This window comes from Brachyistius frenatus, unplaced genomic scaffold (assembly GCF_029030835.1).
Source record: "Brachyistius frenatus isolate BFR_SWC_R1_liver_20210118 unplaced genomic scaffold, ASM2903083v1 Contig_15, whole genome shotgun sequence".
Classification (NCBI taxonomy): domain Eukaryota; kingdom Metazoa; phylum Chordata; class Actinopteri; family Embiotocidae; genus Brachyistius; species Brachyistius frenatus.
Window position 1 is genome coordinate 3,719,188 of NW_027210614.1, and position 25,023 is coordinate 3,744,210.

The following is a 25,023-nucleotide window of genomic DNA, read 5'->3' on the forward strand; positions in this document are numbered from 1 at the left end:
CACTGAAGCAAGACACCTTCAGAGACTACAGAGAGAGAGAGAGAGAGAGAGAGAGAGAGAGAGAGAGAGAGAGAGAGAGAGAGAGAGAGAGAGAGAGAGAGAGAACATGTGAGAGCACTGACCTTCACATGGGCAGGACAAACACACAGGCCTCACTCTCAATTATTTGATACTTCCACATTGAGAAACACAACACGGCGAGACATTTCACTGGTTGCACACATACAAGTAAACACACACACACACATACACACACACAGAAACATGCACACATGGATGCACTTAACACTTGCTCAAAATTGCAACACTCTAAAGGCGCTGCAACCCACTGGAGACGTAGAGGAGAGATTTGTTTTTTGTAGCAAAAGAATTACACTGCTTTCTCATTCATTTCCAGACCCCTGAAAACGGTTTTTATAACCAAGATTAATCCTAGCAGTTATTTCTTTCACATCTTCAGTGTATGCGAGAGAAAACATTTACCACCTTGCTAACATCGATCCCAGAATAAGTCTATCTCTTTATTTTGCACACAAGTATTCACACACACGTATACACAAGTCTGTTTCTCACTGGCTGCATTTTAACAGAGCTTCTCTTAGTTAAGAGGTGATTTGAAGTGTGCAGTGGAAGTATTAGAGGCTTATTGGAGAGAGAGGATGTTTTTCTGGCACAGAGGGAACCATGACTGGTTCCACACATGATTAATCCACCACACAAAGATGATTATGTGTGCACTGGATCTGTTTCATTGGATCAGCGTTATTATTGCAGGGGAAATGCTGAGATTGGTTTCCTCCTGAGAATCTGGTGTGTCGATTCTTGTGAAAAGATTTGTTGAAAGATGTGAAGACCTCTCCTGCTGTTTATAAAAACATGACCCGTGTCAATATCTACAGCGGCGCTGCAGTCCTATTCTACATCTTGTTTTAATGCTGGTACAGTTACTCAAATATGTGACATCACCCTCTGCCTTCTGGGACACATTCAGTCAACCTAATTTCTATATTAGTCCTCATCTCTTCTCGCATAGCCTACATGAGGGTCCTTGGTAGAAGTGTCTAATACAGGCTAATAAACCTAAAGGTATTTGGTGAGTGCACAGTTAGATTGGTTTTTGATTATTTAACCTGAGTTGCAGACCAAGCAACGTTTTGTCAAAAAGTAGTTGTTCCCCTTCATGTCATTTTATGAACTACTTAAAAGGTTAAAAAAAAATCCACAATCCACAGCTTTTCCTTTGAAGCATTGAACTAAATTATCAACATAAGAGCACCATTCCTTCATTTATGGTAAAACTTGTAACACCCCCAAAGGAAGGCTGACAAAAACTTGTTTTTTCCTTTCTGATTTCATGTACATTACTGGTGGCATGAAAACAACAGTGTGAATTTTACCGACAAGAAACAATAATATACTGTTTGTTTGTACTGTGACCGAAGCATGACACTATAAATCTTGACTGGTCATCCTCGATTGTGTGTTTCCCTTTGAAGATGACGTCAAAGTAGCTTAACACGGTGTGGCTATGACAATCAGCTATACTGAGGGGGTACTATCTGCACTGGAAACAAAATCTAGTAAAGCATCTGGAACCAAAAGTGAGCTGGTAATTTCAGTGGAAAAGGGGCATAGCTCTTATCTTATCTTTATCACCTCAAAGTCAATTTAGTGACATTATCAGCCTCACCGAAATTGTGAGCACTCCTTACATGAATCACTAGCTTTTCACATCCACACCATTTCATATATTTGTGAGGTTAACACGTTAAAGGTAACTTGTGACATTTTTGACCACTCGGAGTGACCACAGATCATTGTTTTTAAGAGTGGGTCCCTGTTTTTCTGCTCTCTCATGCACACACACAAGGGTGCACATGCAAAGTGACACACAGTCCTGTTGAATTAAGGATATACCCATTGGCTGAGACAGCTGTTGTTGAATAATCAACAGTAACTGATGACAGTCTGACCTGTGCTTGGGCAGAGGTATCATTCAGAGCTTTCCTGAGGCCTTGACTTAGTCCTCTTCGCAGGTTCTGCCTCTGAATGCTATCCAGTCTATTTCTCCTCACATAGATGGAAACCACTAAGAGACAGAGAAAAAGAGGGAGAAACCAAAACAGGCACCAGATAAAACTGTGAAATAATCCAAATTTACCAATTTTTACTCCCAAGGCTCTTGCAAAAAGTGTTGTTTACCTGTTTTCACCCACATTCTCTCTGTGATGTTGCACTGTTGTGGTGGAGCCTCTGTGGTGGTGGTGAAAGGGGAGATGAAGACAGTGGTGACGCCCCTGGGAGGGTTCGTTCTGGGGACGGGTGGTGTGAACGTTCTCCTGATGGTTGTGGTGGTTGTTGTTCTCCTGGTCACAGGTGCGGGCTGTATTGTGGTAGTGGTGGTTGGCTGCGTAGTGACTCTCGGGGAAGGCATGGTAGTGGTGGGGTTTTTATCTTTTGTGGTTAAAGCCACAGTTGTGGTGGTAAGCTGCACAGAGGCTGTTGTGGTGTCCTGTCGTGGGGTCAGAGGTGATACCTGAGATGTCCTCTCGGTGGATCCAGCAGAAAGGGTGATTCTGACTGAGAGAGAGGGGGCTAGACTGGCCTCTTTTTCTTTGGGGAAAGGGAGCGCAACTGCTCTGGATGTTCCAGCAGTTAATTCATCCATCTCTGCCTCTGTAAGAACAAACGTCTCAGTCACTTCCTGTGGGGTCAAACTTGGGGATGATGCAGTGTCTGTGTATATGGTTGGAGTGGTTGACAAAATCATATCAGCTGAATTTACTGATGCTGAAGTGGTAGGTTTAATGGGTAGAAAGGACAACTGAGAGGAAGATGATGGATGTGGAAATGATGATGATGATGATGGTGATGAAGGAAATGAAAAGAAGGATGACACCAGGTCAGCTGGAGAGGTTGATGTCTTTAGAACTGAATCCGTGGCTTTATCGATGGTGTCTGTATCAGATAAACTGTGTGCAGCCTTGTCTGGAAGTGTGACGGCAAAATCTAATGCAGATTCAGGAGAGTAAACAGCTGCCAGAGGGGGGCTGTGCTTGCTCTTATACACCGCTGCAAGAGAAGCAGCTTGTGAAGCTGTTACAGAGTCAGTAGTTATGTGAGAGGGGGGCAGAGAACCATCTGAACCCCATGCTGATGTAGCAACAGTGTTTACACTGGCGCCTTGGTGTACGCTGACAGCCACAGCAGATCTGAGATTAGCTAGGGACAAATTCAGACTCCAGTCCTTAGAGTCAGATGTTCCTTTAACATAGGTAAGAGATGGATGGTCTCCAACAGTTGGATAAACTGGATATGGATCACTGGTAACAGCTGTTGAATTAGCTGAAGTCGTAATATGTACATTAGGCTCTTGTCTGTCTTCCAGTTTTGGATGTTCATATAATGGGCCATCTGCTGGTAAATTAGATTTTGCCCTATCAAAGCCAGTAGATGTATTTTCTGATTTAAAAGCACTGCTTTGAAAAGGCATAGGCTTGGTGGCTTTCCACTTTGTATATGGTGCCATTAGTTTTGTGCCAAGGCTCAAAATAGCACTCAGTGTCTCCATGCTGTTTTCTCCACCACTGTAGGAAGTAATTACTACAGAGGAAGCAGTGGAGGTGCTGGTTGTTTGTCTGCCTAAATAAAAATGTGATTTATCACTACTCACCCTGGTGATTGGTCCCTGAGAGCGAAAGGAAGAGTTTGTCCTCTGTGTTTGGATGATTTCTAACCAAGAGGAGGGAGAAGGCTGCCCATAATGACCCGCGAATGTCACATCATCTTTATGGGAAGGTTTTTTAACATGTGCTGATGCAGCATCAAAAGTTACTGGGGAAAGGGGAATTTCAGTAGAAGATCTTTTGTCAGAACCTACAGAGTATTTATTCATCACAAAGAAATCGTTTGTAGTCATGAAAGATGGGAAGTGTGTTGCGAGCTGCCCTGATAAAATGCCTCTCTTGTAAGACACCGTGTCTCTGATCTGAGTAGAATCTTCATTTACATCAAATAAAGAATAAGTTGAACTTACAACAGTATCTGTGTGCAGAGGCTCTAGAGGCTTGTTTCCATGTGACACGTGAGCACTGGAAACTTGTGACGTTTTATCTCCTGCACTTGTTTGCACCTCGACGGCTCTCTCTGATTTTATATGAGCAGAGGTTTCACCTGAGGATGCCACTGTCTGTTCAGATTCTTTGGAAGTTAAAGCAGGTGTGTGGGGAAAACTAAGCAAAGATCTTGTCTGAAGAGGTCTTTCTGAGGGGGTTATTAGTGGTGATAACACAGTTTTAGGTTGGTCTGCAAAATTAAACTCGCTACTGAAATATACCTCAGTGGATTCATCAAGGTTATTATGGTTTGGGTTGTTACTTAGAAATGAGTATGTAGGCTGAGTGAGGTGTGAACGACTTTCATGTGTGTTTTCATAGGTCTTTGTTAACTCTACTGGATCTGAAAGAGATGTTGTCCTACTGTTAGAGGAAAATATCACTTTTAGTGCCGTCCAGCCTTTGTGCTGCTGTGTTATGCCCAAAGAAGTCCTGGTTTGTGTTAAAGATTCCTGAATGTTTCTCGACAAATGAAGCGAATCTGACCCCGCTGTGAATGATGTTGTTCCTGTTCTGGTACTCGAACTGAGGACGTAGTCAGTGGTGGACTCAGGTGTCGGCTGTGAGAGTGAAAGTGAGTTATTCAGGTGAGCTTGAGTTGAGACAGGTCTGAGCTCAGCTCCTGCTATCTCTACCTGGTTGTAAATCATAACAGGAATTCTGGGTCTGCTGTGACCTGCTGCCATCAGTAAATCAGCAGGATTAGATGCGTGCTCTGAGGACACGGTGCCGGAGGGGATATGTGTTAGTTTGGTGACTACAGATTCAGAGAGAGGCACTATAGTTGGTGGAGTCGCTGAGGAAACTGTAAAATATGATCTGCTGGGTGTGAATATGATTGCTGGTGAAACAGTTGGATTTACAACATGCGAACTGAGTGGTGACATGACTGCACTGCTTCCCTGAAACAAAGTGTGATTATCTACCGCTGTCTTGTCTTCCTTTTCAATATATGGTGCTTCGTTTAACATCTGCTGTGTGACCTGACTAGAAACTGAATAGCCTTCAGGACGGGCAGACAGCAGTGCTGATGTGGGATTTTGTGAAGCTCCCCGCTGACTTTGAACAGCTTGGCTCTCTTGATTGGAGAGAAATGAGGTGTTAATTTCAAGATTATTGGTGGATATAGAGTAGTTCGTACCTGGGTTCTGGGTTGGACCGAGCCCGTACATAATATTTAAAAGATTTTGACCACTGTTAGGACTTGAATATGATGTATATGTGCTGGTCGCTGGTGTCTCAGTTGCGTTCTGATTGGCACTTCTTACGTATGTTTCACTCATTTCATGGGTTTTATCCACTGATGAGTGAGATACGAGTTTTGTCACTTTATTGCTCTTTTCACTGCTGGTTTCACTTGGAAAGTGTGATTGCTTGGTTGCTGTGCTCTGTGTAACAGCTGATATGTCAGCATCTGAATGAGAAGTGGATTGCGTGGTTGTTGGACTGTCTGTCCAACCCTCAGACCCCGCTGGTGATTCTGTTGTTTCTGCCTGAGGAGCAGGGTTGAACACAATACTTTGACCTTGAGATGAAGCAGCTTTGTTTTTCCACTCAGTGGAAGATGATAGAAAAAACAGAGACTCGTGGGACAAAGAGGACGTGGATGTTGTCAATGAAGATGATGATAATGTTGATGATGGAAATGATGAATCACTCTGGTTTCCATCCATAAAGGACACATGTGATGGCCTGAAGACAGTTGAACCAACAGCCTGGAGTGATGTGGTGTGTTCCTGGGACATGCTGAAAATCAGACCTGAGCTTGCTGGAAGGATCCTGTCTCCCACAGATGATGATGAGGAGGACATGTCCGAGCCCTGGCTGGAACTACGTGAAGGCCATTGGGTGGTGTGGGTCTCGTCCCTGGTGATAGTCGGCAAGGTTCTGCTTTGATCAAGGCTCACTGGATGTTTGACACTTCCTGCCATCACAGTTAAGACAGAAGAAAAAGCAGGCTGCCCTGATAAACCTTCCCCCTCAGGCTCTGAGTCACCATCTGAATGGACGATTGGAAAAGGCACCTCCTCAGCCACCGATGGGTCAGCCAATCGGTGAGCAGGAACACCTGTGACTGCAGGGACGCTCGGTATAGGGGAGGAGCCAGAGGCATCGTAGGTGGATTTTTCTGTGAACAGAACAGACAGGGGGGTGACTGGTTAATACTGAGGCTACATTTAATCACTATTTCTCACTTTCTTCTTATCAATAGACATATCCACCAACACCAATATATTGTATCTGCAACATAAGCAAATATTGGCCATTACATTGATTTATACTTGCGGTGAATGGAGCGCTCAATTAAGCAGTACTCACTTTATAATAAGCTCTCAAATCTACAGTTAAAAATGCTGAAAAATGAAAAATACACTGATGTTAGTCCAGATGTTCTGAAGCTCTTTTCCAGAAAGTGACATTCCATTAGTAAGCATAAAGCAGGTATCATTCTGGAGGATAAACACCGGCCAGTTTTTCACACCTTAGAAACCCAGAAGCTTTTAATGACGTAGGGCCCATCTGAAAATCAGATTTATCAACCATTAACAAAGCTATGACTGTGAACCCATTACGAAGGGCGCCGTATTGGTAAGACATGCCCCATTCCTGTCATTTTAAGCCCAAACTGTATAAAATGGCATATTGATGCCCTGTCCTATTAACTGACAGTGTGAAAAATCAAACTACCTAAGCAGTGTGCATATTCATTCAGCCTGCATGTCAGCACAGATTTACCCTCTCTAAATAAGACAGATGAGGCCATTCCAAGGAGACAGGTGTCACACTCCTATGTAAGACACTGAGGATCAAATAGTATTCCTGTCCGGATGGCTGTGGTTGTCATGATTAATTGTGATGTGTCAGATAAACTGTCAAAGTTGTAATAAAAACATGACTTTGCTTTCAATGTACGATGTTTTAATTGGCTTTGTACAAAGGTGAGAACATATCACAAATACCATTCGCTCGCCAGGTTTGAGGTGTAAACACATCTATCTAATAGCCCCAGACAGTGGACCAAGGACAGACATTTGTGTATTCCCAAAGAGAAAATCTTCAAAGTGGAACAAATAGAATTATTCAAGCGATATCAGTCGTCTGCTAAAGTATAGCGAAGATAACGCTACTTCTAAAATCACACAACGGACTCATGTTTCTGTGTTTTGTGCCCTTGCAGAAATTATGCCACAGTAAAAGGCAGGAGGAGAGAGAGATATGCAGAGTGGAAACTATCATCAAGATGCTGGAGGTGATTAATGCACCAATACGGCAGACCTGGAGTTGTCTCTCATCCATCCTGTCCTCTCCGCTCCTTTTATTCTCAGCACATCCTCGACACATCCATATAGGAGTTCTTTTATCCATTTATAAAGCTTTGCAGTCCTATCACATCTCCCACCCCCTCAGCATGTTTCCCCCGCTAAAGTGCATCCTACTAGCACTCGTATGCAACTCCTTCAGTACTGGAAGGGCATGAGCTGGAGAGCAACTGAGTTTCTGGGACCCTTTTAATGTCAAACGTGCAACTGGATAACAAAAGGATACTAGATTATCACATAGCAGTCATTTTTGCCAGGTCAGTTTTCCAATCACGTTTCCTTCGATAAACACATAATTGAGCATAAACCGTAAAATTCTGAGAACTGTTTGGCACTTTCTGTGGAAATGTGAGGCCTACGAGTCCATGTTGTCTGAATTACACACAATGATTAGCTTAAGGCAGTGTGTGCTCTCACAGCCAGCACTGAAAACATTTTTTTTTTCATCCGCAGATATCGCCACAGTTTTAAATGAGAACTGTAATATGATCTAATACCAACAAATTTTGTAAAAAAAAAATTCCGGTTACTAACTTTGAATGCACATGTAAATGTCACCCAGAGAATTGGAAGAATGCTTTTTATAATTTGTTTTCAGAGGAATAAATTGCTAAATTTCATTAACTGCCGGTATTCGTTTCTTAAAGGGAGCCTCATCACGGTGTATTTATGATCCCACTTAATTCCTTTTCTGCAATTAATCACTAATGTGCTGAAATGCGATTAGTGAAATTGCTACACTGCAATTTTTTATCTTTTCCTACAACCTGGTAATACAAAAGAAAAAAAGAAAAATACATTCCTGCATTCACAAAAGACTTTGAGGAAAATAAAGGTTATGTGTCCTGCTTCAAGGCCACTGAGAGGTCAGTGAGATTTACCACCTGAGCATCAAAATGAAGAGGACTTCCTGCCCCGGCTCACCCCCTGCCGTTACCCCTGACTGGTGAGACCAGTGGCAACATGAGTTTGGATGCGTGGGACAGACGCCAGTCCAAGCTGAGGTGCGGGGTCCACCTGTGGTTTGCCACCTGCTCTGACAGAGCTGAGCATATAGGAGGATTTTAACAATGAACTCGAGAGGACAAGGTGTGCAGATGAAAGGAGATGGTAACAGTGAAAGGTTGAAAAGAAAGGAAGGGCTGCGAGGTGTGGATGAAAAAAAAGAGAAAGACGAATGAGAAAATGATTGAATTGGAGGTCATTTTGGGAAAAAAAATTGCAATCGCCTGCAAGTCTGTGGGTCATTCCCAACAAAACTAAGTTATTTTCAGGATTCCTCATACCATCAGGTGTCTATCTTCAAAATAATGTAAGTGGAATTTGTCACGTTGCAGCAAGTAAAATGAGGATTTGCTTAATTCTATTCAAAATAGTTATGAAATGGAAGTTGTTTTTTAATTGTTTCGGCAATTTACTGAGCAAAACTCCCAAACCTTTTTCTAAGTTTTATATCACCATATTTTGGATTCATCTGGGTTTTTAAACATTGGTTGGACAAAACAAGCACAAATTGTAGGATGTCACCTTGGCTTATGGGAAACTTTGATGGGCTGTTTTTACTATTTATGACATTCTGACATTTTAAAGATTAACAAATTCATTGATGACGAAAATAAATCAATGCCATGCAAGCAAGGACATATAACAAATCAGTCACCATTACCAACCATGTGCGTAAATTGGCCAAGTTACTTTGAATCCACAGTAACATTAGTTTGGATTTTAGTGGCAATTGTAAAGATACCATACATGAAGTTTGGCAAGTGTTAATAAAAATTGTTAAAGAAATCTAGAGTATTTTTATTATATAGTTAAAACAAAGAGTTTCAATATACATATATATATATACAGTCTACATTATTAGGCAGTGTTGTTTTTTTCCAACTACATAAACAATTTCTGAAAAATGAAAGGGGAAACAACAATTAAATGATAATCTCTGTAAGAAATGATACTCCAAACATGTACGATGCATAAAACATTTAGCTTAGCATTTAGCTTTATGTGTTTTTTAGTCAAAACACAGCTGTATGATCCTGACTTGTCTCTAAAACCTTTTCTAACCAGCACACAGACCTTATTTCCACACTGATTTTTTTTTTTCCCTCTCTGCAGCCAAGCACTATCTCTGAGCTACCAGGACTCAGACATGACACTGCCGGGGCTCCCGCTGCTCCACTCATATTATACACTGCTTCTCCTTTTGCTTTGAGCTGTTTTTGTTCTCTTATGTGCAGAAAATGGCAAACAAGAGAGTATAATTCAATAGTGAGCTGGATGGAGCCCTGGGAGCAGAGAAACAAATTTAAGAAGCCAGGTCAATTCCTTCCGAGGAAGTGCTTTGAAAGTCACTCTTATTTTTGTAGCTGGTTATCCAGGCAGCAGCTCTATTCTAATTATAAAAAGTATCTGAAAAACATATTTATTTCACATACCCTATTTGTTTTTGTCTGTATGGAGGTATCATGTCTGTGCAGAGTGGGAGGAGGAAGAGGAAGAGGGGTTGGAACCGATGCCAAACACTGCTGAGGTGACAGAATGGATGGGAGGGAGGATGTCACACAGCTAGCACTGCTTATTATTTTTTTTTAGAGGGTGCAAACAGCACAGCAGGATGAGACACGCATCAGCTGTTTGGAACAGAGCCCAGTGGACACTTAACCCTGCAACCACGTGTACATGATATTAAAAAGAGATGTTCATTTAGACATCCACTCATTTATTAACTCTGACACAGACAAGTACATTTTAGGTCCAATTTGTTGGTTCGGGGAGTTCAAATATTTCATCTGAAGCCAAAGAACACATCATTAATTTGTAATGTGGAATCAGAAATTAATGTAATTTTGGAAAAAAAAAAAAGAAACACTCTTCTTCATACAAACAAAAGTTGAATTTGTAAGCTGAGTAACACACCAGTGCTAAGTCCAGCACACTCAGCGATTTTTCTGTTACAGCCTTACTTATTCTTTTTAATAGTTAATATTCACAAATGTTAGCAAACGTGAAATGTTGTGTAACTGACATTATTGAGTCAGATGTCTGACATGACTTTGCTATCCTTGTTCTACTGTCGAGAGCATTAACATTTATCATTATCTTGTAATGTCACATGTTGGCAATGGGTGTTGTTCAGCATATGTTACTCACGTATATGTATTAACTAAACAACAGAGTAACAGCCCCAGGTGGTATTACAGTTGAAAGCACTTCTGCATTGGCCTCATTTTTGAGACCTGGAAGCCACGTGCACTTTTATATCCAGTCTGTGGGATATTTAGGGGAATATAATAAAAGATCATGGCTTGGGTTGAAATAACTACGTTTGGTGACATAACTTATACTGGATATATTTTGTAAAATAAGTCAACATTGACTTTTAGTTCACACGGGACACAAACAGGGGTCTCCTGGATCAAAGTTCTATGTTTGATCCATCAAACCATCCCTGACCTACCTCCATATGTGGACTTTGTCACTCTTTACATTCTGTAACCTGACTTCTTCCACTGCTCCAGTCATATTTACTACAACCACTACAAGTGACAATAGGTGTAAACATAAGGCATTTTACCATCATCTAAAAAACAATTAAAGTTGTCATTTGTGTTGTTGTTGTTGTCACGTACCTCATGACTGTCTATCACATAATAATCACGTGTATTTTCAGATTGTGTAGACTTGATGCAGGAATGCTCTCCATGTACTGAGCACTTTCCAGTTAGAAGATCTTGTGTTTGTTTAGAATAGTTTATAAGTCATGTTAAGAATGGAGCAAAACTCTGACAACACTTGTCTCTTCTTTTTAACTAATAAAGGGGAACATATAAAAAATCCTTAAGGGAATAAAACTAGCACTGAGTCAGGTGAAATTGAGTCAACTATTGCCATCTATTTTTCTCTTTCCTCCTCCTCTCCTCTCTTTCTCCTGCTCTCTCTCACTCCCTCCCACCAGATGAAAGCCAGTCTATCCACTGAAGCTACGCTCTTCAGCTTTTTCATCCTGACATGTTGACACACTGACTTTTGTCCTGATGCAGCTCAGGACACTGTTGTCATGGCTTATGTGCGTGCAGTCTGTCCTCTCTTATTACTGCTTACAGAGGCTGTTCTCCATGCACTGCCCTTGTCCCTGTGTTTGAGCAAGCCTCATTTAGGATTGAGCAATATAATGGTGCATGCAACGAGATCATAGATGTTTCTCAACCGGTAGTTCAGAGGTACTCAAATTTTTGAAGATGAGGCAAAGTGCAATGTGCCGGTTTTTACAATGTAAAAGAAAAGCAATTTAGCAAGCAGTCATATTGACATGGAGTACTGAGTTCAAGAACAAAATCACCACTGAACTGCTCTCTCTGAATAGCCGACACATAATATTACACCCAATTGTTCCTGTACCTGCATCTCAATATAGTACTTTAGGATAATGTTCCTGTTGAGTGTATCTATGTTTGTTACTGCTGGCCCTGACTTAGTACACCACACCAGAGTGCCATAATTCACGGCTTTTAGCGAACTTTTGGGAAGGTGACAGGGGACACATTCTCTCCACTCATATGTAGGATCATATATCTGCATGGTCAGCGCTTTTTTGCAAAAATGGCGGAGCCCGAGCCAAAATTAATTGATCTTTGTGCGTCATTATGTAAATGTAGAAATGAAGGTGCTGCAACAATTCAGTGAATGAATGAATGATACAGGCACAGTTTGGCAGAAAAACACAATCCATTCCTGAAAAAAATGGCTTCAATTCGTGTGAACACTTCATAATTATTACTGTATTGCTGTATTATGTTAATGAGCTTAAACAGTACAAAAGGGTTCAGAAATATAGAGACCTTTGATATGCACGTGATTAAGTCCCTAAATGTAGAGAGAAATGTGCACGCCAAAGAATGAATAGAGCTTTTACATCAGTCTCTCCCATACTATGCAATAACCCATGGGCTTTACTGTCTGCATAAGGGAAAAAAGTGACACTAAATGAACTACCACATATTATAACAAACATATTTAAGCTACTACTGACAATACTGGTTGTTTTTTCAACCTACTTTAAGTGTTGATGGTTGCACAAGTTATACTTTATTTCTAACTATCAAATACATTCAAGAACTGCCTTAATGAATCTATTATCAACTGTGTCTTCATGTGAAACTAACACTGAGCTGAAGCCCAAAGACATGTCAAGGTATTGTATGCTGAAGCATATCACATAAACACAAATATACGCATGATGGCTCATTCATGTCAGTTCAAATGTTGCGTGATGGTGAAGTCACTCAAATAAACCATTACCACAATATTCTAGCAGCAGTGAGAAGTTAGGAGTATAGCTGATGTAAACCCCTGACTGACCTTAAACTGAATCAAATCCCTTGATGTTATCTATAAATTATCCCACTGACAAACAATAGCGCACTAATCCTCCACACCTGATACCTGAAAGAATCAGATCAAATACTGACTTTTAGGTAGGTTCAAATAACATTTCTGGCACTGAACAGACTGAATAAATTTTGCATGTATTTGTAGCTTTGAAGAGAAATTTTCTAGAGAAGCTCAGACTTTTTGGGAGTGTAAAGGCTGAGTGGCCCTTCTGATATTAATATTAGATATACAGCTCCTTAGCATCACCAGCAGAACATTGAAATAAAATATGGTGCTATTTTACACTTACAGAGGGGGAAGGGGAATTTGCCAGTGGTTACTGCGCTAATGGCTGACATGTTCAATACAAAGAACCCTTTGCATTGCTGTGTATTGTAAGTTGTGTTGAAGAGTAAGAAACTGAAGTGTAAAAGGATGACAACTGAGAAATTCTTACAACTTCAAAATTCAAAACCGTACAAGATTCAGTTCAAGAACCAGAGTGTGATTTCTCAGTAATGTTGCGGCAAGTGGGATATAACAATATTTTATAGATGAGACTGTAATTATTAAAGATTAAAAGATCATGAGAGGAGCTTTCAACTTCCAGTCCATAACAGCAGGAGTTTCTGATAATTTACAGATTTACATAAATGTGTACTTCTGCAGCTTCATCCGTATTTAGATTTGATCTGAAAACAATAACTACAGGCAAGCCTGCAGCAGCCTTTTCTTAACACTAACTCTTCACATCCCCAAACAGCAGCTCGAGATGCAAATAAGAAAAACATTTTCTCAAATGTAAAACTGCTTTTCTTATTTCACTATTAAAAAATATAACCGTAAACATGCAGTTTACCTTCAACTATAGGACAACAAATCAAACAAATTACTATTTAAGTGTCCGAGTAAGCCAGCAGGCTTCAATAAACCGAAGCTGAACCTGAAACTGACATTGAAACTAAGAGATAAAGGAAATGTGGCCATCATTCATTTTCTTATCAACACCAGTGTTTTTCCTGCTGTGACATGTCAAAACATATTCACTAAAAGAGACCAAGTAAACCATGGAACTGGCACACCTATTATAAATGAAGTGCAGTCACATTTAGGTTTACATTTACATTCACATCTGTACTTTTCCTTCAATGATCAATCAAATGTGTGCTGTTGAAAATGGAGCTAAATTTATGCCCCAACAACCTGAAATATACCAAATCATTTCCTGGATTAGAAGCAGCCTGCTGAACTGGGTGCACATCATCAAAAATAATACTTGCACTGATCATTGCAGATTTGTTGTATCTAAGCGTGTAAGGATATTTCAGGGTGAAATAATCCTTTGATGTGTGATGTGATCAGATGAACCCTGCTGGGGCAGACGGGATGACTGCAAGTCAGAGGCCTCAGTACAGTTCTGCAGGCAGACTACCACAAAAAAGTCATCTTTCACTTCAGCAGCATGCCCTGAGGCAACACAGGCCTATGAACTGAGAGATAAAAGCAAAGGTAAACACATTAACTGTCTGGCCATGGAAGCGTCATACAACCAAAATCTAATGATGACATTTACATTTCTGACGACAAACGACTGTTTTTATCTAAAACGAGTTATCACTCAGGTTGAACAAATACAGTGGTGTGAAAAAGACAGACAATCATGCTTACGTAAACAAAGCATCAAAACCATATCGTAAATCTCAAGACGCATCAAAAATATGATAACGTATCACTGCCTCTTCAAATTAGGATTGCTTGTCCTGGTACAACCTTTTACATATAGTGTGTTTCAGTCCCGTACCAAACTGGAGCTCATGGCCGTCTGTCGGGGATGTACATATCAGAGCAGGCAGGGGCACGAGTGGTGGAGTTCAGCTGCGTGCTGGAGGCTGTGATGGGACTGGGGATTTCAGCAGCCATTTGACAGGGCAGACTGTCAAGAGAGGGCATCAGATAGTGACACATTGCAGCTGATGAGACTCCATACAAGGTGAACATGAACATAAAGGTCACCTCCTGAGTTAATTTGCATGATTCATCAACAATAACTTTGTATAAATATCAGAAAAATAATTTGTAAGGTGGAAATAATTATTCAAAATATTAAGTTTAGTCAATCATTTCCTACCCTACAACCAGAGTTGTTTCAATATTGGGTCAAGACGTGCAATTAAATGCTTAACCTAAATTAGAGAAGAGTGGAAATAGAGAATTGTGGGCCTAATTTTAAAAATTGAGCCAAATGAATTGTCAGTCTTCCCTTTCATACACACACATTCCTTATTATTATGGTCAGATATATTCTGGTTCTTTATTTAGAGAATCTGTAAGAGTTAGTGTGGAAAATATTTACTCAGGCTAGAGTGAAAAAAAACATAACCGAAGACAGAATGGGATTAGCAATAATGAAAGCAGGTTAAAAAGTTAAAGGGTCACAAGATTGAACTGAGGGGTCATGAGACGGTTATTAAGAGAGTCAAAAGGAAATAAAGTCGGTTGTCTATTTTTTAGGCTTACGATGGAATTTTTGCTGTACTTTATGATACATTTTATTTTATCAAGTTACGAGGCAAAAAATTTAGAGGGTAAATCTCTATTTGGTGAAAAAGCTTACAGATTTGGATGTGACAAGGCGTCGCGATGACACACTACTGTTTGTAAGATGCCAGAAATTAAAATATCATGTTGGAGTTCTATAAAATTATCATATTTTTCTTGCATAACGTTAATCTTTAATGTGACCAGCAATTCCAGCTGTCAAATAAATGAAGTAGATAAAAATAAGTACAATATTTCCTTCTGAACTGCAGTAGAGTAGAAGTACTTATATAAATATACAGTCCACCACTGAAATCAAGAAACCCTGTTCAAATTTCTCCAGATGTAATTTGATGCAATTACCACAAAATACTGCCCCACACACTATCAATAAAACAAATCAATAGAAAATAACAAGTGGCTGCAGGGTGACCTTGCTGAGGAGCTGAGGCCTGCGGTTCACTATTCAAAAGACCATCACATCACAGCAGGTGAACTTCAGCTTGATCATCTGTGTCAGCATCTACTACTCTATTCTGGTATCAGTGTTGAGGTGATCACATGTCTGTGCCTCTGACCACCTAATTGGGCCCTCTGAGAGACTTCAGAGGAAGTCAAAGCTCATCCTCTGAGGTGACAGAAAGCTGAATACGCCTGCGTGCCCTGCACTGAAATCCTGCACCATCAGGTCTTATTGTTCCCATAGCAATCTCTTTAAAGGTACAACACCGCATTTTGTCATCGTTCAATCAGCCGTGGTACTATAATATGATTACCTTCAACTACCATTTAGGAAAATTCAAACTCCATTTTCAATTAATTCTGTTTCTTTATCTCAAATATTGGTTGATGTTGTGACCTGATGTCCTTCCTGTGTATTTTTCTCTTTGTGATCGGTCTGTAAAGCTTAAAGAAGAATAACCTTTGCTAAATAAATAATATTAGGTAAAGAATATACTCGACATCTAATAAGCCTTACGTACATGTGCTGGAAGCACAACAGTTTTCTCTGTTTTTTCGGAAGTCTTCCTGCAAAAATGCAATTCCTAAAGGAATTAATTTAAGCCAGCCATAAACCCACTAAAAGATCTCAGTTGTCTATGTTTTTAATATTAATTAGGCCAAACTGTTTTACTAATAAGTCATTGATGGTAAATTTCCACACACGGCATCTCGCCTCTGAAGTTTCATCAGTATCATTCAGGCAAAGTCTTCTGCATATATTGTACTTGGTGAATAAAGTGACTCTGATGCTGTCACAGACATACATAATTCATGCCTTCCATGTCAAACCAAATTGCCTCTCAGGTGTATTAACATAAACATGATGCAAAAGCAGACAATTTGCGAGGCTTCGAAGTGACATAAAGACCATCCTATGCTTGACCTTGATCAAACATGCAGAGAGGTTGAGCTGCCCAACCAAAGACCAAAAACAAAAAAAACATAACTTTAAAATATCATGCTGTTTGATTAAATTAGGTCAGAGGGCTTGAAGTCTTTCAGCATTTCACTAAAAAAGGCACAACTTAAAGAAAGGTAGGCACTCAAAGTAAAATAGACAGGATAATAAATCTATATGGTAGACAACCCCATGACTGACTCGTGGGTCCTTGAGGGGTCCAGATCCTCAGATTGAGAATCAGAAACCTATGAGACTGAGCAGATGTGAAACCTCTGATCATATTTATTGACTGCAGTGCAGCAGGGATGAGGATGATGGAGGGAAGAGGAAAATGAGGGATAACAAGGTGGGATAAGCCTGTTAAGCCTCCCGGATCCCCTCTGAAATCCACACTGGAGTCAAGCACAAGGATGTCAGAATCTATGTAATACAATCCCAATGCTCTATAATCTGGGGTCACTGCAACAACAGGCCACAAAGTAACGTGTTCGTGTTGACACACTATCTAGTATTTTTGATGGATTTGGGGATCAAAGTTTCTAGATGTTATGGAGAACACATATTACGCTATTTATAAATAAATAAATAAAAATCCACTGATTCAGCATTTACGTAAATATTAGCTTTCTTTTAGCAGCTTTTCTGCTACTTTAAACACAATTTATTTGGGGTGTGAATCGATTAGAAAAAAAAAACTATTTAAATATGTCAATTTGAGCTCTGGGTAACTGTGATATTTATAAAGGATTTATATGCTATGAAGCTAGTGAGAAAGAAATTAAAGTAACACCACAGTTCAACTGAATGCCTTTGAGTGACTGAGTGACTTTTTAAATTAAAAGCCCTCCAGTTTCGCACATGGTCCAGTCATGTCCCAGGTTTTGAAACTAGGTGTGTTATTTTTTTCAGGAGGGACGGGGGGTCCCAATCGAAGGGGAAACACTGGATTTTCCTGGTGAAATGTTATATTAGACGGTTTTATTTGACAATTTTAAAACCAGTCTGACCACAGAAGTTTGCGTGAGCTGCAGTAGGCATTGAGGGAATATCGATGTTATTGTAGATACAGAAAATACCCAGCCCCCAATTGAAAATTAAAAATCCATTCAGACATAAGCATGCACATACTGTTGAATTTAAACTGTTGTGATAGAAAATGTGTGTGTAGAGTATCAATTTGGTACGGTTCATATAAAAGAAGCTTATCTAGCTGGTTTGGGTAGAGCTCAGCTATGTGAATAAATGTTACTAAACATGAGTAGGTCTCGGACACTTTAGTTTTGTCAAAGTAGCTCTCAGAGAAAATAAGGTCGGAGATCCCTGGTCTCGATCGCTCATCAGTTAAGAAAAGAGTAGATGTGAAGATAATTGTAGCTCGTGCATGTCTGCAGGTGCATACATCCCACACAGGGAGTCCCTATTCAATACTATCACCACTGGTTATGTTTTGCCAGTGTCAGTGAGAAATATTAAAATGGAAATCCCTTGTTTATGCTGTGCAATGTTCTTTGGCACAAGACTATATTCTCTTCCCTGACATATTTTCTGAACTGCCAAAGTAGGGATGCTTCTCTGGCAACACCAGAAAAGAAACACCAGATGACTTATAAGGACGTGTCCTTTATGAGGCACACAGAACATGGACAGAAGAAAAAAAAACTACACAATGCAGGTGAGAATAAAACCAAGACATGGCTGCATTATGCAGTTTCCCAGGTCAGACAACACATGTTTGTGCTACAACAGAGACACTGTTCATGCTTCACATCACAGCGATCAGACATTCAACCTTGACACTCCACACAGTCGAAGCAAACAAAGAGATCACCACCACGACTTTCAGCAGGCAGCATGATGGATGAGCTCTCAAGCAAAGGTCTCAGCTACATCCTCAATTCACCACAACACCGCAGGGTCAACAATGTCATACTGCAGCTGCTACTGTGATGGTAGCCACATACAATCCCTCTAAAAAAATACTTGCAAGCAAGTATGCATGCTAATTTTGCACCTATTGCCACAGGGCAGTGGTTTAGAACTGGTCCTGTTGTGTATAGATAATTATCATTGCACGGGCCTCCCTTGAGTGAAGTGCACCCATCATCATACCTGTGCTTTTCCTGCTATGACATATCTGCTGTGAAAAAGATTTGATCTATGTCACTATGAAAAGCTGTTCACACTGTTATTGCATTATAATGCAGCTGTAATCGCAGACTGGTATAAAAACCCATCTTTTTTTAAAACTGACGTGCAATTACATGATTTACAAGTAATTATGCAACATTGTTTTGGCTGAGTACAAAGACAAACATCTAATTAAGCTAGTTAATTAGGAGCACAGTTAAGAAAACAAAGAGCTCTCAGAAGGCATATTTAGCTGATAGATATATAGAGTTCAAAACCATAAAACCTGCTTCCAAAGACTGCTGTATATGAGTGAATTAAGACTCTTTAGGGAGGAGCGGGGGGGGTGTCAGAAAGTAGCACCAGAGGTGCGAGCTGACGAAGAGTACAGAACCAAACGCTGAAAGGAAGGTGAAAACACATTTTCATTCGGATAATGTTTCTAACATCCAGGCAAAATCGTTTCCTGTAATGGGAATTGCAAAATCAGTGGATGGTTCATTCAAAACTGACAAAAGGTGCACAAAAGTAGTGTGAATTAAAATATTGTTTATCTTCATATCTATATGAATAGAGTTGAATCACCGTGTGCCTGTGAAAATCTTAACAATGGCTTTTTTGAGACATCATATAAACTTGTATTCAGTATGGGCCAAGAACACTTTGTGAGCAGCTCATTAAGATTTTTCAGCTGAGGTGTGGAGGGCAGAACTAATAATGTCTTGTCTTTAAGACAAAAAGTTATATTTTGTTGAGTTAAAGATGTTGTTATGGGGAGATGAATCCATCATTAACGAGGAAGGTCAAACAGAGATATCGCTGCTCAATACCTCCTGCCTTTCAGCTGTGACACCTGACAGTCCTCCATTCTGTCCTGGCCTATGGCAACTCAAGGTAAATTTCATATAAGGAATTTGGGTGTGATTTTTGACTCCTCTTTTAAATTGGATCTCCAGATTAAATCTGTTGTCAAAGCCAGTTTCTTTCAGCAAAGAGCTTTAGCTAAGGTCAAGCCCTTTCTCTCCTCAAAAGACCTTGAGAAAGTTATTCATGCATTTATCTCCTCTAGGTTGGACTATTGTAATTCTCTGTATGCTGGAATTGTCCAGAATATTTTATCTCAACTTCAGTTGGTGCAGAACGCTGCAGCGAGTCTTCTAACTGATACACGCAAGCGTGAGCACATTTCACCAATCCTAAAACCTCTGTGCCATACAAATACATTTGACTTGACTTGACTTAATTCTGTGATATTAAATTTGTTGTTCAAGGCAAACACATTGGAACTTTTAAATTCCCTAAAACTAAATATTTAATGTGATTTCCTTACGATGGCCAACAACAGATGGAACATATGTTCTTTTTAATCATCCATTTCTTTAAGCATCCTGACAGATGTTTAGTGGTTTGGGTATCGACATTTTAGGTAGGTAGGTAGGTATTTACTTTATTAATCCCTGAGGGGAATTTTTTTTCGCTACAGCAGCATACAGGAGCAATAAGATAATAACAGAAATAATAGAATAAAATAATAGAATAGAATAACAGAAAAGCAATAAAATAGCAGTAAATAGCAGTAGAAAATATAAATATAAAATGCACAGTATATACAGTACATTATATATCTATATATATTATATACAAACAAACCAAGAAACAGTCAACATATATATATGTATATATATATATATATACAGTATATATCTATATATATTATATACAACAAACCAAGAAACACAGTCAGCCGTGTTATTGTTATGTGATGGATTTTGCCAGAGGTGAGTTATTGTACAGTCTTATTGCAGTGGGCAGGAATGATCTCCTGTATCTGTCCTTGTGACAGCGGAGCTGGAGGAATCTTTTAGAGAAAGTGCTCCGCTGTCCCTGCAGCAGGTGGTGGAGAGGGTGGACAGGATTATCCAATATGGACAATAGTTTGTTCAGCGTCCTCCTCTCCACCACCTTTTCCAGGCTGTCCAGTTTGTAGCCGATGATGGAGCCGGCCTTCTTAACCAGTTTGTTAAGTCTGTTGGTGTCACCGGCTCCAATGCTGCTCCCCCAGCAGACCCCAGCGAAGTACAAAGCACTGGCCACAACAGATGGTAGAACATCTCCAACATCTCGCTGCACACATTGAAGGATCGAAGTTTCCTCAAGAAAAAGAGTCGACTCATCACCTTCTTGTAGACAGCATTGATGTTGGTCTTCCAGTTCAGTCTGCTGTCGATGGACACACCAGGTACTTGTACTCCTCAACCATGTCCACCTCCTCTCCCAGAACTCTCAGCGGTTGTGGAGCCGTCGTCTTCCTCCTGAAGTCGACCACCATCTTTCTGGTCTTGGCCACGTTCAGGAGCAGGTGATTCCTTCCCGCCCACTCCACAAAGTCCTCCACTACTGCCCTGTACTCCTCCTCCCGTCCATCCCTTATACATCCTACCACTGCAGAGTCATCAGAGAACTTCTGCAGATGGCAGGACTCTGAGTTGTACTGGAAGTCAGTGGTGTATAAGGTGAACAGGAAGGGGGACAGAACAGTTCCCTGTGGAGCTCCAGTACCACTGACCACCGTATCAGACAGCACACTGCCCAGACGGACAAACTGTGGTCTGCCTGTCAGGTAGTCAGTGATCCAGGAGACGGTGGACGTGTCCACCCCCACCACCCGCAGCTTCTCACTCAGCAGCAGTGGTTGGATGGTGTTGAATGCACTGGAGAAATCAAAGAAAGTGATTCTCACAGATTCACCGGTTCCATCCAGGTGAGACTGAGCTCTTTGCAGCAGGTAGATGAGGGCGTCGTCCACTCCCACACAAGGCTGGTACGCAAATTGCAGAGGGTCCAGAGAAGATTTCACCAGCGGCGTGAGGTGGGCCAAGACCAGCCTCTCCAGCACCTTCATCACATGAGATGTGAGGGCAACCGGTCGGTAGTCGTTGAGGCCAGATGGAGTCGTCTTCTTGGGGACAGGAACCAGGCAGGACGTCTTCCACAGCACCGGGACTTCCTCCTGCTTCAGGCTCCGGTTGGTTGAAGAGGTGTTGTAGGACCTCAGCCAGCTGGACAGCGCAGGTCTTCAGGACCATGGGGCTGATGCCGTCAGGTCCTGCAGCCTTGCGTTGGTGGAGTCTCTCCAGCTGTCTCCTAACCTGGCCAGTCGTCACAGAGAGGGGGGTGAAGGGGGTGGGGGTCAAGGTGTCGATGGAGGAAGAGCCCTTTGAGATTGAGGGCTCTATGCAGTTCACCAGGGGGCGCAGAGGGGGGAGGGGGGAGGCAGCAGAGGTGTTTGATGGGGCTAAATTAGCTTTTGGAAAATAATGACATAAGCCTGGTTAGACAGTGTCAAGGGTTGTGAGGCAGTACGGTTAAAAAGAAATGATACTGTCACCTTTAAAGTGCAAGACACATTGGCATCATGACACGGACCAAAAACAGGCACTACCGATTGCTTCCTGTGTAAGCCAGCACACTGGCAGAAGCTTGATGTTTTCACATCTTGTGAAGGCCTCAGGATATGCCACTTTACTACCTGTCAGCACAACTGAACCGAGAATTTTATCGCATTTGCCTCTGTGATTGTCACTTTCCAGCGACACGTGTCATTTCACATTTCAAGCTGAGCACACACTAAACTGTGATTAACTTGTGTGACTTAAAAAAATAATAATAATCTCAATGCAGCAACACACTGTTCACCTGGTATACATGTGAAACAAACAGCTACTGTTAAAACTCTGTGCTTTTGTAATTGGTCGAACAGCAAAGTCAGATCTGCCACATTGTCTCAAATGCTTTAACTGTCTGAATGGGGAAGTATATGAGGATAGTATCAAAGGGAGTGGTTGAAAAGAGGAACCTTACCCTTAATGAGAGGATTTGCTGTAAATTAACAGTTTAAAGTGGAAAAGATTAATCTTCTGAGAGATAATTCCTAAAACACCTAAAGACACCTCTTCTGTGCCACACTGAGGTCAACCACTGCACACGGACACTTTACCCTGACCTGTGTAAAAAGGTTCCAAGCATAATGGATCTATAGCACATGTGGGTTCGAGATATTACTCAATGATTGTTCCTCACTTGGTTAAAAATGCAGATCACTGAGACTATTGTTGAAAAGACAATTAAAGGCTTGATCTACAGAGAAAAGCTTTTTTTTTTTTTTCCATTGGCGTGTAACTTGTTTTAGTGGACACCATCCAAAATGTTGGCAGACAAATAATGCTACGTGTGAGAGTTCAGATGGGACCATCTGCTAGGAGAATGTTTTCTAATTCAGATTTGTTTTGGCAGACATTTCATTTAACAAAATCTGAGCAATCCTCATTGCGATTTTTGAGTAACATTGTACAATGCACACTCAGTAGAGCACTGTAGCGCTGCAGAGTTTAATGTTGGGCAGACAGATACTATTAAGAGGATGGACGCCCCCACAGGAGCCATCTTTTCAGGAATGGTTTATCCAGCTCGGCTAGGTAGCCTCTTTTAAGCAGATTTCTTTAAGATGGAGAAATAGGATAGACCAGGATCAAAATGTGGACTTTTTTTTGATGTGCATCTGTTGTGTGAATTTCAATGTGAGCATATAAAGGTAAGATTGGACAAGGTTTCTTTTTAGGAAAATGGAAGCAATCACATTTTGATGTGATCTTTCTTTTCATTGTGTCATATTATCTTTTCCTTGTACTTTCACTGTTTTCTGTACACGGTTTATCATATTTCCTTTGTTATCTTCTATGATTAAAATTTATAAAAGCAAAAAGACAACATGCTTTTATTTTTTGATACAGGATATTCAATATTAAAACTCTTCCCTGCAAATGAATGATACAAAGTTTTCTTCCGTCTCTTTGAATCTACCTCCAACTCCAAAGAGCGTCTGTCTCTTTACATCAACACTCGACTGCACTTCTTTGTCCTCCATCCTTGCAGACTTACTTCTCCAATTTGATACTCTGTAATTTTTCTAATCTGATCTTGCACACCTCCCTATCCCCACTACGACAACATTTATTATCTACGATTTAATGGGTGATATCCATGTCGCCTAATGACATCCACTGCCAAGGAGAGGCCCGTCTTCTAGGTGACAGTATCATTACTGAAATGCATATATACCATGAGGTACCACGATCAAATCCTGCAGACACACTCTCGACTTTCATTAGTCATCGAACACGTTGCAGCCGCAGGCGACAGAGAAACACTGAGCCAGAAACACGCAGTCACACTCTGAACTGCATTTCATTTACACTGCACCGTGCAGTAAAATTGTTTATTTGGCCTGCTTGTTTTGTTGGTGGATGAAAAACGGAGACATTCACTGTCATAATTTGATTACTGAGCGATAGGTCTTCTGTGCAATATATTAGGTCTTGTGCTGAAATGTATTTCTGCATCTTTTTTTAAACTGATGCAATTCACATGATACTAAATAATCAAATTGAACATCCAATACAGTAACTAAATAATTCTAAAACATTTAATATTGAAACAAAAGTACTGATACAAAGTGCTGAGAGAGACATGTTGTGACAGATAATACTAATCACACATGCACAAATGCGCACATGAATGGACAAGTTCTGAGGACAATCTACTAAGAAATTTATAAAGGATGAAGGGGAACAAATTCTTAAGATGACATATACTTTTTCTACAGATGACTGTGAGCATTTAAGATGAGCTTTCAGGGCCTTTTTGAATATGTGTGTGTGTGTGTGTGTGTGTGTGTGTGTGTGTGTGTGTGTGTGTGTGTGTGTGTGTGTGTGTGTGTGTGTGTGTGTGTGTGTGTGTGTGTGTGTGTGTGTGTGTGTGTGTGTGTGTGTGTGTGTGTGTGTGTGTGTGTGTTAGCTCTCAAGAGGCGCTGCAGCCACACTCTCGGATTATCCCAGTAATGAATTGGCCTGTGGGGAACAGCCTGTCTCATTTTAAGACTTAAGGGGTGACTTCAGAGCGCTAAAGTCAGGACATAAATCAAACAAATGCTACATGGTATGGATTTATGAATGTGCATGAAAGTGAGTGAATTTCATTACGTGTTGTGCATGTTAAAAATGTATGAGATATTTTAGGATTTTATCTTCCCATCAATTTCAGCCGGTGCTTTCAAATTTCAGCCGTGTATGTCTCAGCATACTGAAGT

The 25,023-nt window shown here is 40.6% G+C and overlaps 1 protein-coding gene across 2 annotated transcripts in view; it reads right to left on the reverse strand.

Annotated features, from left to right (window-relative positions):
• The window catches only part of kiaa1549lb (KIAA1549-like b), a 63,946-nt gene that overhangs the window by 30,329 nt on the left and 8,594 nt on the right, over positions 1-25,023 (reverse strand). For both annotated transcript variants that reach the window (XM_069693638.1, XM_069693639.1), the window contains exons 2-4: positions 5,875-6,243; positions 2,203-2,676; positions 1,974-2,089 (exon numbers count right to left, since the gene is read on the reverse strand). In XM_069693638.1, coding sequence (XP_069549739.1) covers positions 1,974-2,089; positions 2,203-2,676; positions 5,875-6,243 — 959 coding nt within the window. The remainder of the gene's footprint in view (positions 1-1,973; positions 2,090-2,202; positions 2,677-5,874; positions 6,244-25,023) is intronic.